The sequence below is a fragment of the Centruroides vittatus genome, unplaced genomic scaffold, assembly GCF_030686945.1.
Source record: "Centruroides vittatus isolate TY-2023 unplaced genomic scaffold, ASM3068694v2 contig_390, whole genome shotgun sequence".
Lineage (NCBI taxonomy): Eukaryota > Metazoa > Arthropoda > Arachnida > Scorpiones > Buthidae > Centruroides > Centruroides vittatus.
This window is the reverse complement of record NW_027122206.1, coordinates 1,119,596-1,137,442: the sequence shown is the minus strand read 5'-3', so window position 1 is coordinate 1,137,442 and position 17,847 is coordinate 1,119,596. Positions and strand designations below refer to the sequence as shown.

Below are 17,847 nucleotides of genomic sequence, written 5' to 3'. Positions count from 1 at the left end.
AGGTGCTACAAGTGCTGTGGGCTGGGACATATGTCCAGCACCTGCCCAGACTGCCAGAGATGTAGCCACTGTGCCCGTAAACACTCCTTTACGAATTGTGACCGGGTAGGAAAAGAACCGAAATGCACAAATTGTCATGCCATGAACAGGGCCCTTCTCGAAGGAAAACAAGTAATGACCAATCACAATGCTTTCTCAAATCAATGTGCCTGTCTTCTTAAATATCGAATTAGACAAATCTCAGCCACAATGTATGAATAATTAGGTACATCTTTTGGTTTTCTACTATTTCCTGTCCTTCCGGCCCTCCATTATGGACCATAAGGATACCATATTAACAAGCAAGCTGCGGATTCTTCAGATAAATCTGCAACGGTCTAAAGCTGCCAGCACTGAGGCCCTCCATGCCTCGATGGAAGAGGGTATTGATATTCTTTGTATACAGGAACCTTACCTGGTGCAGAGCAAAGTGGCCCTTTTTGGTAATCGTCATGTATACACTTCCCGAAATTCCAGTATTCCTAAGACTGGGATCGTGATATGCAATAAAAACATCAATACAAGGTTGGTTCAGAACCACTGTAATGAGTACTACACCACTATTGCTGTGGAGCTTCCTGACATTTCTCTATATATTATATCCTTCTATTGCTTCCCATTGGAATTGCTGAAGCCTGCCCTGCATCTCCTGGGTTAGACCACCAACATGTTGGTTGGCAAAAATATTTTCATCTGTGGGGACTTCAATGCCAAATGCTAATGTGGCATAGCCCCCGCGAAGATCCCAGAGGCAGAGCTGTGTTGGAGTTGATTGCTGTGGCAAACCTTCACTCAGTAAACACGAGCTCGCTTCCCACTTTCTACTCGGACGCAGGCGAAAGTTGGGTGGACATTTGCCTGGCCAACGATAGCATCATGAGTCAAAATCTAAAATGCAGCACAGTGGACCGTCAAACTGCCAGTGATCATAGACACATCCAGACAGAGTTGAATAGATTTCAAGTACAACGTAAAATCAGTATAGCTCATAGGACGACCTGGGAAAACTTCGAAAATACCCTGAAAAATATTTGGGCTCTACCCCAAATAATCAACTTCACTACACATGCAGAAGTTGACAACATTGTCAACTTCTGCAGGATGGCGACCGGAAGCGCCGCCATTTTGTATACCTAGGCTCACATTAACCTTAAAAAAATTAATCCTGGTTAGAATTCTTACGTTGATTCAGGATATTTTCAAAAAAATATTTTTTTTTGTGAATAGTCTAAACTTCAAAATTATGAAGGAAATATCCTAAGTCAACATGAGAATTGTAACCATATGCAAATGAAGTGGATGACTCGTACCTATCACCAGAGGGCTAGAAGCAGTTATAAATGGGATAAGGACAGTATGTATGAGAAGAATTCTTTGTATTTTTGTTAGAAAGGTGTCAGATCCTCCAATAAAAGGTTGACGCCAGATCGTTTTTAACGTTGTGAATTTTTACCTTGTTTTAATAAGTTTAATCTTCTAAACCATTATTGCTGTTACTTCTGAGGTCGGATTAAAGGATTTAAAGATAGACTCAAGAATACTTTATTTATTGTGAATTGTCTAAACTTCAAAATTGAGAATTAATTCTATCACGGGATTTTCCGGGATCCCGGGAAACAGTTCAGTTTTATCCCAGAATCTGGGGACAAGCAATAGATCTGGAAACACTAGTCTTAACTCTAGCTTTCAAGTTATGTTTCAGGCCTCTGTGAATAGTTGAAGTATTCATGTCCACTCTTATGTCATGTTTTAATTCTCTCTCATCTGTAATGACAAGTTACAATGTCCATTGTTATCAAACATACTCAGTACCATTCTATTTGGTACTCGATACCTTTTTCCCTTAAGGTCTTAAATTTTGCTTATGTGGTAGCTCACTATGTTTTATTATCGACATACTGCAACTACCAACACGAACTTCCGAAGCTGTTTCTCAATAGGTAATGTTTTCTTTAATTTCGATGTTCACCGTTTAGTCCAAATATACGACGTTTATAAGAATATAGATTCGGTTGGCAAACGTTAATTTTACATTTATTTATACTTTCTTCTGTAAATCATTTTATTTACAGTATAATCAAATTCATGGAGGTGAAGAGATTTGGACGGTAACTCTGGTATTAAAAAATTATTTTCAGTTTTTCATACCTAATGTAAGTCGGGGAAGATGCCACTATACATATACTTCGTTTTTCAGCCAACAGAGATCAGGGCAGTGTATTTGCAGTTATTGCTATTTACGTGCGTGGTATAAAAGTTGAAGGTTTCTTCTTGTTTATCGTCATTCATCAGAGGATAATGCAGATTTACGCTCAGTGATATTGTTAATCATAAACGTTATGTTTCACTTACTGATCCTCTGATTAAAGTTGGTTGATCCTGTGTCTGACGTAAATCGGTATGTTTATATATTATTCAGAATTATGTGGTTAACAAACTGTACGCGGGGCAGTATGATATCTAGGTCGTGGTGGCATTCTTTCGACGTTTGAGATAAGATGCCACATTGTATTTGATATAATTGTGATTGGATTGAATATTCCGATAAAAAATGGCCTCATAAAGTTTTTGGACCCGGCGGAGATCACTGTAGAAAGTGCATGTACAAGTCTTGTTTAGATGTTTTTTGAAGTGAACTGAAAATATAATAAATGTTGTACGAGAAGGTTTAATAAAACGAAGAACAATAAGCTTACAATTATACCACGAAGTTGGCGGATTTGGCAGCGATTAATGTACAACGTATCACAGTTCATAAATATTGAGTTCTTCAAAGTTCATAGATCTGGCACCTTCCATGTACTTCGGTTAATACAAAAAATATCGCATCTTAACCATATTTATCATGGAAGTTTTTACTTACATAAGATACGAAAGTATAGTTTGTGAGTCTTAGGTTTTTTGATGAAGTAGAATTAAACGAAGGGGTGTCAGTTATCCAGTAAAATTTTCAATGTGAAGTACTGTTAGTTTTTAGTATCTTACGACATACTCTTTAACAGTGCCATCGTCCCCGATTTGCCTAATGTTTGTGCCTGTACAATCTTCTCTTTCATGTATATTAACAGATTTTATTGACATTTTTAAACAAAATGTTTTTATTTTGGCATTCTGAACTCGAATATTTCAATTTCTAAACATTTATTTTCAGTTCACAGAATGTAATATCACTTAATCTTAAGTTAAACTTTTTCGTAGTCCGTTTATTAATAATTTCCCGTTTGAATTCTTAGATTACTGTTGTACTTTGTTGGACCGGATGCATTGTTTTAATGACATTATTAACTTTTGGAGTGCATAGTTACAAGAAAAATATTTTGGCCAACGAAAACATAATTATCGCCTTTCAATGCATTGCTCCATTTGCATGGACTGTCGGACTTTCTTGGTTGACAGTGGCTTGTACGACAGGTCACGGAGGTAAAGAAAATTCTCATTATTTAGGGTCGAGTTATAAACTTTGTAACGTAAGCGTATCCGTATAGCGTGGGTATAAACTCTGTATCGTATCCGTATGGCTGCACCGTATTCCGTAAGAAAAGTGTGGATCGATCAAACTTTTACGGGAGGGATACGGAAAATTGACCTACTGCGCATGCGCTAGCCGCCTTCAGTCGATATACAAACGGAAGTTGTGCCGGAAGCAACCGACAAATCTTCGACAAATTGGTTAAAACGTAACTTTTGCCCGAAAATGCCGCTTCTGAATAATATAAAATTTTAAGATAAGAATTACTTTGGTCATAAATGAATAGAAAAATGACAAAATGAATAAATAATTATAGTGTTAGATCTGGCAATAACCACCGATGATTTTGCGCACGCTGACGATGGACTGATTTGTGAACCGTAAAAAACGTTTGTGCCTTTGCGGATACGGAAAGGCCTTACGGTAGTTCATAACTATTACTATAGATATCCAGTGTAGCAAACATTTAAGAATTCGGACACGGTTACGTTACGCAGTTTGTAACTCAACCCTCAGTGTTTACAGTCGATTGTTTTCCCATCTAAATATAGTTATGAATAAACATTTTTTCGGGTTTATTTTTATTTTATTTCTGTTTAATTTACTATAACTGGTAATAACTGGCATTTATAATATTACTAATTAATTACATTTTGTGAAATTAGTAAGATTAAAACTTTACCTGATATAAAATACAATTTCGTACATGATACATAACCCATGTATTTGGGTAAATAAATACGGTAACTGAATTAAATTTATTTACATAATTATTACTTTCATACCGTGAAGTATACTTATATTGTAGCTAATCTATACTATATTACCTGAACAAGTTTACTTATTTTACAGATACAGTGTTACCGGATATTTGTAGTTAATTAAATTAATAGCCTGGACGTTGTACTTTGTTCAGTTTAATTTTTGAACCTGTTCTGAATAAAATAATTCGACTGTATTTCTTTAAAAGTTTTTATTTAATTGTCACTCGAAAAAGATTAAATAATTACTTTGCCGTAAACTGTACTTTGTGTATATTTACATTTTAGGAAACTCCACTCGTCACGTTATAAAAAATTTATTTGTTTATTTTCAGGAACCGTCAATCGTTTGTTATCTCTTCGTATTTTTGTGGTTTTAAAAAGTCTGAATGTTTGGATATATCTGCTACACAGTCTGATCATCTTTTATATTTTTTGCAGTATGAGAAAGGCTACTGGTCTTTTACAAATTAATATGGTAAAGTTGAAAATTTTCATGTTACGGAATAGAATTGCTAATCTAGTCTTTAATAATCTGCAAGGTGACCTATTTCCGTTATAATTTCAGTCATTATTAAGGCTCGGACATATAGACATAAAAATTTGTATAAGGGTAAAAAATATGTACACACAGGAAAACAATAGGCACAGTAGTTGAAAGTTAATTAATCAGTAGATGCTAAAACTGAAAGCAGCAATTATTTGTTTTATTTATATTTATTAGTGATGTAATGAATAGTATATTCGGCCTGAGGCCGAATACCGAATATTCCGCTAGGAGCGTGGCCGAATGGCCGAATATTCGGCCAAACTATTCGGCTCGATTAACGCACGTACGAAAATTGGCGCGCAAACTGCCTTATGGCAAGGATCGCGCACCCTGCTCTCTATTGGTTCGCTGTCACTACGATTTTTTCTTCCAGTAGGTCTAAATTATTTAAATTAATTAATTAAATTATAATTATTAAAGTAAATATGAGATGAAGCCTAACGTTTACCTCTAGGGCCAAATTAGTTTATAATTTATGTAATTGCCGTAAATAGCCCGATATGATTCGGCAGTTGCTGGTACGTTGTATACTTATTAGTTATTTTATTTGCAATCGATCTTTATAACTTTTTAATTAAGCACTAAAATGTTGTTTTTACTACGTATTTGTAGACTGAATAGTACCCTAAGGATATACTTTAGTGGGGACATACGGTCTAGTTTTTCCCTGGTTGTGAAACAGTTCAAATATATTATTGGGGGTTTCTATTTGTGAAGTTTTGTGATATTTTGTTGCTATTGTTTTCGTCAATATTTTAAAAATTAACACGATTTCAAATGTTATCTTTTGCATATAATGAGAAATGCTCATTATTTGCTTTATATATAAAATAAATTATATATTAGTTACTCATCTTCTAGAAATAGATAAGTTTTTCATTAAATACGATAAGTTTTAATAAAACGTTTCGTAAATCTATTTAAAATATCGTAAAAAATATTAAAATATACGCGAATACGAATATGACATAATTAAGTAAACAATAGCATTAATGCCCGATACATTCTAACCTATACGCCATCAATGCCGTAAGATATCGGACTAGATAATATTATTTAATTACGAAATAATTTAATACTAGAGTTAGATGCTATTTCTTATTAACTTTAATAATTATACTTTAATGTTCAGCATTAATAAGTTACCAAAATGATTAATTTACTGTTTTTTTATTATTTCTTACTCCTGTTTTCAGGTATTCGGTATTCGGCCGAATAGCGAAAAATAGGCCGAATAGGCGGAAAAGGCCGAATAGGCCGAATACCGGGTAGTAACCGAATATTCGTTACATCACTAATATTTATCCATAGAATACTGATTACATTTATTTTTTACAGTGGATGTTATATTCCTTTGTTATGTTCTTGACTCTGATTGCTGCTCTGTTCTTCTTTGTATTTTTCGAATCCCCATTGAGCAGTCTTTTGTTCAACGTGCCAAAAAATAGAACATCGCAAGAAACAGTAACTTCCAATCAAACCATTACGGAAATAAACACAGGAAAGAATTCAAAAATTTTTGTTGTGTGATAAATATTGAAAATTAAGTTAACATTCTATATGCCGATAATAAGAGACTATGTTAATTAAACAACTTTAAATAAATATATTTAGTATATTATGATAATGCCCTATGTTTCGCTAGCAGCATATGGTTGTTCTCAACGTTTACTGCATATACTTATACGATTTCATGTTGTAAACTTGGTACTTACTACTTACACATATGTAATCTTTTTATAATTTTTCTGACTGTTATGTTTTATAATATACACAGAGATTGTAACTATGACCCAATGTTAACCTCCGACGGAAAAAGGAAATCTTAGGGTAATACGTTCATAGCATTAAATATAGTTTTTCTTTGTTTATTTTGAAACCGCTTCTTCTTTAATTTGTTTTTTCTGTCACAAGGAAAGAAAACCTTGTAAACACGGACATCACAAGTTTGATCTAAGTACCTTTCAGTGGTATGCGGGAAAGTTTATCTGTACAAATATTTAACTGTAAATGTATGTAATTTTTAAGCAAGTTGAATATTAATTAGCACCTTTTTATAAGATATTTCAAAAGAAAAGCCGACAGAAGAGAAGAGTATGCCCGAAACGCTTATCGGCCAGCAGGGTATTCCTGAATAAAGAGTGATGTCAAAGATGCCTAGTGTCTACCTATGCACTTAGCTGTGAAAACAAAAACAAATAGTTTATCTTGTTAATATATAAGAAACAAATAAAGAAATATTGATATTTGCTATAAAACTGTGATAACTACAGAATTTATTCTATATAATATATACCATAATTACGTGATATCGAGTATTTTTGACGTCAGTGTATTTCTCCTACCGTATAATTTACCACTGCTGTAATAACGTGTAGTGTGAGATTATAATCGGGGGCAGAACAGGTTAGAAACGACCTGCTGTCACTTAATCGACGTACGATCGCGTGATTGATTCCCGGTTTGTCAATTTGGAATGGCTTCCTTTAAGATGAGACGGGTATCTGCGAAGATATCCTATAAAACAAGGACGCGTTGGAGGCCCTGTTGTCGGGTTTTTCCTGACACCAGTCAGTCTCCGCCAGCGGACTGACACGCAAAATTTACCTCGCGAGGAATAAGGAGTAGGAAGGTCGCGAGTAAGTTTGGACAGGTGCTGGATGGATCTGAGTCAATGATAAATCCATTTAACAATAACAATAAAAAAACGTTTAATTGAATCGAAAAAATAAATGAGATACAAATAAATGGATTACAAATTAAACGATCTTAAATCTAAACTAACGCGCGAGAGAGAGAGCTTACACATAATTCTCGTGGTTCATAATACCACATCAAATTAGCAGATCCGATGTCTTTCGATGTCTTTTATTTAAAAATTCATACTTCTTCTATAGGCACATATATAAATCTTTAGTCTACTTTGTATAGGCAGACATATGGAGGCCGTTAATCAAATATATGTGGAGAACTCTAGTTCACTTCTTCGTGGGATGAAGTTTCTAAACGGACTCCTTGATTAGTATATGGAGAACACTTACTATACTTCTTTCTTCGATAAATGCTTTCGGCGGACTCCTCGATTTGGGCACGAAACTCTACAATATCGTTTTGTATTACCCAATCAAAATAAAGGATTTTCTTTACGTAACCTGAAAGTTTGGGGTAAAATCTGGGGAACAGAGTCTTCGATGACGCTGAAACTGATTAATGAAAGGGGTGATAAGAGTTGTCGAACTTCCTCTTTAACGGAAAGGGGGTAATTCCTTTCTTTCACATTGGCAATATGTTTATTTAAATTAATCCTTTCTTTAACTAATTAACATAATCCTCAATTATTACAATTAATTCCACGTATAATAAAGTATTTCTTTAATGATATATTAGATAAACCTTGGTTTTATAGATGGGGGATGAAAAAATGAAAGATGAGTAAGTTCTGTCTTTTATTGTCAAGGAAGTTCGAAACAGAAGCATCCTTGTTACATCATAATGTTGCGTTTTATAATTTTAGAAATATTAATTAATTTTTGTACAATTATAATAATAAAGTTTTATATAATTTAAAGGAAATAAAGCCCTATTCTCACGGTAGTACATTTATTCCTAAGAAAAAGAAAGCCTTATCAAACTGAAGTAATTTTTATATATATTTCAACTGTCGTAACGTTTATTGGAAAACGCCATAGGAGTCTCAATACCGTATTGAAATGAGTTATTTGAGAGAAGTTCGTGGAATAACAAAAAGAGACTATATGAGAATAAACAAGTGTTGGAGGAACTTTGGGTGATTACAATTCACCAAGAGGTAAGATTCTACGATGGTTTCGCCACGTTGAGAGAACAAAAGGAGAATAACTGTTGAAGAAAGCATATATGAAAAAGGTGGATGGAAAGCGTGGCTGGGGAAAGCCGAGAAAGACTTTGTTTGAACAAATGGATTAGTATCTGAAAGAACGGAATGTGTTGAGTCAGAAAGAGAATGCGAGGAAGTGTGCTAGAAAAGACACGAGTGTGTCCGAAACAAAAGTGTCCCTGCACAGGAAAGTTGAATGGATTATTTGTAGGACTGTAGTCTCCTTTTGCCTGTTGCTCATTCTGTTTGGATTATAAGCGTGAAAATTTATATGTATGTACAGGTACTATACGATAAAGTATGTAATTCTCTATCGAAGGTAAGTATCACTTATGTTATTCACAGACCTAACATTCTATAGTATAAGATATAAAAAAGTAACAAATGTAATACGTATACACGTGAATTTCCAAGTGAAATGTCAATGTAAGTGGTTAACTGTATGTTAAAATATCTACAAACGTAATGTTATGAGAAAAGTAGCAGGACTATTACGAGATTCAAGAGTAACATTGGAAATAAAATTCATGAATCACAACTGTTAATACAAGCCATACAGATTTTATTGCATTTGAACCGTTGATATCTTTTTGAACCGCATTGAAGTAGCAATTTTATTACCATTACCTGGTGCTTAAAGGTATTTGAAATTAATATAATGAAAGTTACGACGTCATTTCGAAATTAAAGGCAATTCTATCGTAACAATAAAAATAAAAGGTCAGCTTCGTTGAAGAAGTTTTAGAGTTTACTTGTAATTTTTTATATACAAAATATCATAATACGTGTTGATAAAAGTGTAGATGATTTGAAATTAAATTTTAAAACAAATTTTACAAATGTCTGCAAGGACGAAAAGTAGTAAATTTCGCGAATTTTCAATATGTTTTCGATGTTTTAAACTATGACACCAAGAAAGAATATTTTGAAAATTATTTATGAATTTTTCTTCGAGTATTTGGTAGCGGTAAAACAAGTTCTTGCGCAGCTGATCTGTTATCCAGCGTACAGTTTCAGTATTCAATCGTTGGTATTTTAAAACTCTTTTGAAATTAAATTTATGTAAGTTACACTTAATAAATTTATCCGAAAGAATTTAAAATCCACCTATCTGATCCCAATAAAAATATTTTTACAAGTCATTCACGAATTCTTCTTCTAGTATTTGATATTCACAAATCTCCTCCCATTTTACATGTCTATGTTTGTCAGTAAATGAAATAGGAAATAAAAATTTCTTTATTTAAACACCCAATCTAATTTATATACAAATTCGGAAATGAAGTCAATAGTCGAGTCATTTCATTGACTCGTAATATTTCAGAGAAATCGATCTCTGAAACGTCGGATGGTGTTTTCGTTTACTGCTAAACTCGAAGATTTTTTTCCAATTAACGAGCACATGTTTATTTTCTATAATGAAAAACATAAAGCAAATAATATATTAGAATATAACTTTCTTATTTTTTTATATGCATACAATATACGTGATTAAGGATACATTTTTATATATAGTTACAAAATTACGATTACAGTGTTTTAAAAAGAATCAGTCAATAGATGATAATATGCAATAAAATTTGAGTTATACCATTTTATTCGGGTATAGATCGAACAGATTTTTCAATAAAGTCGAAGTAAAGATTTTATCAAATATTATTTGTGCAATTGCAGTTCTGGCTTTTATAAACACATTTAAAACTACTCTACCATAGCAATTATTTTACATTTCGATTGATAAATCTGTGAACTTCAATTTTTGTTCGTTTGCTTCAGTTCAGTGGCATAGCGTAGTGGGGGCGGCAGGGGCAGCCCGCCCCGGGCGGCACTTTCAGGGGTGGCAAAATTTTACAATAAATAATAATAATATCTTGTAAAAATTTGAACCATTTCATTTCATATTTTTGTCGCACCTACGATTACGGCCGATTGAAATGAGCACGGAATTTTCTATTACTTATTCTGTGACGAAACTGGGGAATCCTTTTTTTTTTAAATGAATGTATAATAATGACATCTTGCTGACTGGCAACATGTCTGTACCTATTTGTAGGGATTCGTGTATTTTATTTCGTGCTTGGATTTTTAAGACTAATATTCAGCGAGAATGACTTTTATTATAGGCCTATAAAAATAGTGTTCAATATTGTATAGCCTAATAACACCTGCAAATTAGATTACAGTGCGGATAAGTGGCATACGAATAAAAATTTTTATAATAAATTTAATTACTATATTGTAAAACATATATACATCACTTTTTTATTTGTAACCTCTACAATACACAATAAAAAACTTATTTTTTTAAAATAAAAGTACTTTGTTGTTAGTGAAGAAAGATAAAAGTATCGAAAATAAGTTTTTACCAACAGAAAACAGTCGAAGTAGAAACAGGCTGAAAATAACAACGAATTATAAGCTCTGTTCTGGGGATGTAAGCTTGTTTGTCCCCATCTTTGATATAATTTGTTTTTTTCTGTATTTTCACTCAATTTACGTAAAAATTATTCTATTGTCCTGTTTATAATTAATAGCTTGTCTTTGTTTCTGTTTACTAAATGAAATTTCACAGTAAAATATTCGGAAACTAAATTATAAATGCCAAACAAATTAAATAGCTTAATTTTTACAATATCCACTTAAAATGGATAAAAGCATTATTGCATATTTATTATTTATTCGTGCATATCGACGTCTTTCGAAGAAATAATCATTTATTGTAGAGTTTTTATAAGCTGAAAATTATTCTGTTGTCTTTGATGAAATTTGTTACAATTTACTAATTTTTACAGAAACATTAAATTTTAAACGATGACATTAGTTAAAATGTATTAATTTGTACACAAACATTAAATTTAAGGCGTATTTCTTGGTGATCACGTGACCGAAAGCTATTTTTATCTTGGCGGCAATTTTCCCACAGTGATCTTTGTCATATCTAATTTGCATATTAATGATAGTACATTACTAATTTTTATTAAACAGATCTAGACATTTTATATTATTTAAATTTGGCTGAATTAGTAAAATAATTATATAAAAATTTTCAGTATTTTGCAGGAAACTTCAATCCAGATGACGTAAGAGTCATCCATGGTTCGCGGGAGAATTTGCGCGATGATCTTTTTTATATCTAATTTGCATAATTATAATGGAAAATTATTAATCTTTATTAAGCAGATTTAGTTATTGTGTATTAATTAAATTCATCGGTTTTTGTGAAAGAATTCTTTAAAACTTTTAGCGTTTATTTAGAAACTTTTTGTCACCCGATGACATTGGACAAGAGCATTTTCGTTTTGTTTATTGTATACGACAGTTCGCGCCAGATTTCGTAAAGTGCGGTTTAATAATTCTGTGTTTCTCGTTTTTTCGAAGTTCACTGCGATAATTTTTTATTACGTGGATTCATACATTTTGCGTTGATTTCAATGGATATTTTAAGGCATAAAGTTTACTGTGAATTAGTTCTAAATTCAGAAAAAAAAGTTGAAAATAATTTATTTTTCGACAATTTGGGAGAACTGATCTTTGTTTGGTTGTAAATTAAGGCATGTAAATTTATTTGTGCATATAATTATTTAGTTCTGATTTCGAAACATTTATGGCATTTAGTGTTATAAGCGTGTTATTTAGACATGTCTACCAATTTAGTGCTAAAACGTAGAACTACGTCAAATAAGAATACAAACTTTAATTAGCAAGTAGTATCTTTATTAGAAAACTTATTTGTTGGTAGATTTTTTTACATTTAAAGTGTAATTAGATGAAACTAAATGGATGTGAACATAGAAAGTAGAATATGGCAAGAGTAATAGATAAAACTATTATTACATATTACTCGATCAGAAAAATTTATACTTGAAGAATTTTGTTTTGATAATTATTGCCTAGGGTTTATGTCGAAAATATTTTTCAGTTATATTTGTAATTACAGTTAATTCGAATAGTAATGGCGCTTAAATATTTATAGAATTAATTGAAGTTTTCGAATTTTGTTTTGAGGAAACTGAGGAAGGCAAGAGTATCTACAGTTGTATAATGAACTGAATTTAAGTAAATTAGGTGACTTTGTATGTTTCGATGTAGTTTTTTATAATATTACGATATACGAACTTTCGATTTTGTAAATTGTATTATACTAAAAAATAAAGTTTTTCGTTATTCTCCTACTTAATGATGTATTTATAATGTTTCTGAACTAAATAATACTTATTAAATTGAAATCCGAGCATTACAAATTACTATGAATATTAGAGAAGACCGTTTTACTATAAACTACTACGTTTTACTACAGCTTACTCCAATGTTGATTCTACGAAAAGTAGGACAGACAAGGACCGTTAGACTAATGACGTAGGCTGTTTACTTTTTCCGGTCGCATCGGTGCACTCCCGATAGCGTCATTTACAGAAGTCGCACCTACTTTTTTCTGACGCGAGCCAATTAGGAATATTAATTTTTTTAACCAATCAGATGACGGCGGGAGATTTAAATTCGATTTATGTCGATAGATGGCCGTCTAAAATTTCATATTTATTTCAATTTTCTTTTTTTTATTGTAATTTCTCGAGAACTAAAGGATATTCCAAAACAAAGTTGGAGAACCCAACTACTCGTGAAAATTCTACGACTTCACGAAATGGTTTAGGTATTTTATAAGAATTTTTTAACGGCTATTGACGTCCCTCACCACTGCCACTCGATCGCCTTGGACGGCTATTTCCGTCCCTCACTGTTAAGAGGTTAAAATACGATCGAATAATTTAAAAAAAAAGAAAGGAATTCAACAAGACCCACCAATAATCCTTACTTTTTTCCGACCACTTCTTGTAAATTTTATCGAGTTGGAAAAAAGTTACACTGTCTCTGGCTTGCGATAACTTTATAATTTAATTTATATCTACAAATAAATCCATTTATTCGATGTTTCTTTAATATTGCTTCGGGCAATATTAAAGAAACGTCGAAGGAATAAGGAATTTTTAAAATCTATTTAATAAATTTAGGAAATAATCATAAAACTTAAAGATAAAAGCGAAATTTCAAAAATACAACACGACGTCGAAGTAAACGTTGTAGAATTGGTTCTCTTGTAATCCCAATGATTCTTCAAAAGTTCGAGCGTCAGGATCAAAGCGACTGAAGAATTTGTGAGTGGCAGAATGGATATTTAACGGTGTTTCGTAAAGGTTACGAACCGCCTCAACGTTGAACAGAACAGACAATCTCAAAGACGAATTCTTTTCCACAAAAATTGGAAAGCTCAAATCTACGGATCCATTGGGTTTACAAAACTCTTTTTGTGATTTTAGTAGGTTGGAGGCAAAATTGAGGTATCCTTCTATATTCAACGGAATATTTCCTCTATGAGAATGGTACAAAGGAAGTTTTAGAGTTTTTACGAAGCAGTCTTCCATTACTTTTATCTGTGTGCTAAATATGCTGATAAGATCGCTATCGCCGGGTGTATAAGGCGCCCGTTTCTCGTAAACAAACCATTCCGTGAAATTACTTTCGTTCCTCTTTCTTCTGTCCGAGCAAAGATGATTCAAAAAATTTTCTTCTTTGAACAACGCCCAACCGGAACGTATGCATTGTTCCTCTACTTCGCTTAAACAGTTCAAAGGGATTACCACATTTCTCAGTTCTTCCGCACTCATGGCCAGAAACCGAATTCTGGGAATGAACGGCTCCATGTTTATTCTACATCTTTCTTTTTGGGTAGCGTCGTTCAAAGGAAATTCTCCACTTAATTCCGCTTGTCGATGCAGGCGAACTTTCACCCAGTTGTATATTGCTAGGAACAAAGACACTTCCGTTAATGATTTGTAAACGGGACGGGAGAGTAATCGGTCGATCGTCGTTCTTTTGCATTGTAAAAAGTCGTCCCCGAGGAATATCTCTTCCCATTTTTCGTCGAAAAATTCCCAGCAGCAATACTGCAGTATTCTGTCCACCTGTTCGCAGGCGAAATCATGTATTCGGCAAACATTTGACAAGTTCAATTCGTAAATTATGAAGGATTGACATTCTATAAAAAGTTTTTCGATCCGGTACCGTTTGCAGATGCCATAGATGTCCATTGCGTTTCGTAGGGATTCCAAACGAAGACTCTGTCCACGAATGAACCTGAGAATTGTAAAATATAAAAATTATTTAATATAAATTAACCGGTACGTTTTAATTTTAAGTTTAGTTTCGTGTTTTCAAAAATGTCTTTCATTCGTAACTTAATTGAAAACACGTAAATAGACGAAGATGTTACGTTATAATTCAAAGTTTTGAATGAATTGATGTTCCAGATTTTATTGTTTTTCTGCGGTGTATATATAAACACGAAATATTGTATAAAAGTAGGTACTACAGTGAGAAAGTTGACGGTGGTATGTGAGAAACGGGCACCTGACAACTTCGTCAATTCAAGACAATCGAGTTTTTTATGGTTCCCTTATATTATATATTAAAAGTTAATTAGTAGTGTTTTAATATCGATTCGACAATCATATTAAAACATTTTTGCACAACAGCCACCTTTTGGTTTTATAGGCAATAAAGTAAATACTGAAGAGTTTTACTACACAAAAATTCGTTGGCAGATTCGGACCTACGTTAACTTCTACAGTAAAAATTCTGTAGTGTTTTGCCGTACACACAAAGTTTTTCGTAGTTACTGATGATTTAATCCACTATCTCGTAGAAATATTCAATAATAATACTTCAACTTCTTGGGCTAAAACAAAATTTTTGCTGTCCATATTCGGTTTTAGACTGGTCATAGCTTTATTTAACACGTTTATGGTTTAGAATTTATCCATACACCACGTATCCCGTTTTAGCTAAAGTTAAACGCTTGTCCTCCCCTCGGTGGTCGTATGCAGTTTCTAGCCATCAAGAAAACCACGTGAAAATTTCAAGAACCCTTTTCCCTAAAAGTTACATTAAGCCAGCGATTCTCAACCTTCTTAGCTCCGCGACCCCAAAATAGTAAATATAAATAAAATTAATATTTCGCGACCCCCACCCAAAGGAATAATAACCAATTCAGAAAACAATTTGCTTTTGTGTTTCTAACGTAGATCCACGTACAGAGAAAATTTTAAATGAAAAACAAATGCAACCATCGCATTAATTTTTTTTCTTTACACGTGTACTTATTGTAAGTAAAATGTTTATAAGTTTATAAAGAATGATTTTTCTCATAAAATGATTTTATTTTTGTATCGCGACCTCTTTAATATCAACGCGATCTCCTTGGGGTTCGCGACCTCCAGGTTGAGAAAGGCTGAATTAAGCTATAGAAATAAAGATACGATAAATGTGAGAAACAAAATTAAGTAACACGTGTCTCGAAATGTCATTATACCAAATTTGTTTTCATACGGATCGCTGTATATCTTTTTAAGCTACTTCGAAAAAGGAGTCAATCTCTCGGTATATAAATGACAGAGGATGTGCTTTTTTTCAGAAGTAACATCAAACAGTTGAATGAAGTTTTACTTCTGGGATGCACGTTTACTCGTTATGATAATCAATTAGTATAAAGCATAACTTTAAATTGACTTTTGTATCGACTAAACTTACGATATTACTTGAGAGATTTGTCGAAAAGGATAAGGCATTGGAAAAATTCCCGACACTCGATAATCTTCAAGCATGGAATCGAGCACGGGGCTTTCGACATTCCTGATGCAAGACTCTGCAACGTTTATTTTTTCTTCTCCCATACAAGTAATTTCTATTTCCAATGCACTAGATTCCATATTTTTCGAGGGTTCAGCTCCGAGCAGCACCAACAATCGATAATGCAAGTAATTGTAATATTATTAAAAAATAATTGTTCGCGCTTCATTATTTCCAATCCATTGTTTCACGCCATAGAAAGACAATGATTTACTTTTTACATATATGTAGTCACCGATTTCGATGAATTCTTAAAAAATTTTAAATTCGCGTAAACAGAAATTGAATCTTTATGTGACAATGCTTCGGCATCACGGGACCGAAGGGTCGACACCGCATTTCCGATTACAATTTCGTCAGGACTCACATCAGTGTGTCTTCGAGGTAGACACAGAAACCTAGATAGCCGCTAATTTCATTTTTTTCCACGCGAGCGGTCGCGTTTGTAGGTGTTTGGATCCGATACGAGAGATGGCACAGATTGAGGAAGTGCACCAAATACAATTCTAACAATAACAGTTTTCGTTTATTAAGCTAGCTCTACAAAAAATTCATTATCTCATATTTAAACCTTAAAGCTTCTTCACGAGATCTAAGTTGGAGAGAGCTTACGTATAAGTTCTATAGATACCTGGTCAGGGATTGGAACGGATCGAAGGACTGTTGGAGTTCACTTAAATGGAGTTCACTTGGATGGAAGTTCTCTTTTCCAAGAAGTTACTTTAAAGGAGTTCACTTTTTTCTTTGAAGGTGTTCACTTTTGGCACAGGAGAATCCTGGATGTATCCGAGCGTGCGGCAACTTGGTGAGGACAAATTACGGATTTCTCTCGTGGACGAACCTGTTTTTGTCATCAGTTATTTCCTTTTATTGAGGTTCTTTCTTTTTTCCCCCTTGCCTTTTTTGGCAATGTTGCAGCGCATATGTCCAATAACAATTTTTTGTCTCCTAGTTTCTGGTGACACATTCGATGTATCATTTTGAAAGGGAAGTGACTCCACAGAGGGATAAAATCATATCCTCTACAATTTTAACAATCGTGGGAAAAATCATAGCTAATTTTTAATTAAATTTTCAGCCAAAAAAATGTTTTTTTTTTTTTCAAGTTCGATCACTCACATTTACTTTATGACGACGTAGTCTTACTTACAAAAACCTGTAAGATGCACTGTTTATCTCCAAACAATTTTTTATAAGTCTGCTGTATTTTTATAATCATACAGCAAACTTTCGAAATAAAAGGTGACAGATATAATATCATTAGCTACAATGTAATAGGATGAACATAGATGAAAAATTCTGTCAGAATAAAAAGATGACGTATATATTTACACACGAAATGTTGAAAAGTCTCTTAAAATGTTCGTGTATTTTTCAATACATTTATCTACATTATTATGTCTTACAAAATCCATAATATTAATGCACCTTTTTTATACCGTATTATTTACTGTTGTTTAATTCTTTCTTAATTATTATAACCATTAGA

At 33.0% G+C, this 17,847-nt stretch overlaps 1 protein-coding gene across 1 annotated transcript; it reads right to left on the bottom strand.

Moving 5' to 3' along the window:
* Positions 1 to 13,621: 13,621 nt before the first annotated feature.
* On the bottom strand, positions 13,622 to 16,470 carry LOC136975868 (uncharacterized). Its single transcript, XM_067271014.1, has 2 exons — positions 16,260 to 16,470; positions 13,622 to 14,807 (listed from the first exon to the last, which is right to left on the bottom strand). Exons 1-2 carry the CDS (start codon positions 16,436 to 16,438, stop codon positions 13,721 to 13,723), a joined length of 1,266 nt encoding a protein of 421 aa, XP_067127115.1. The 5' UTR covers positions 16,439 to 16,470; the 3' UTR covers positions 13,622 to 13,720.
* Between the last annotated feature and the right edge of the window lie 1,377 nt (positions 16,471 to 17,847).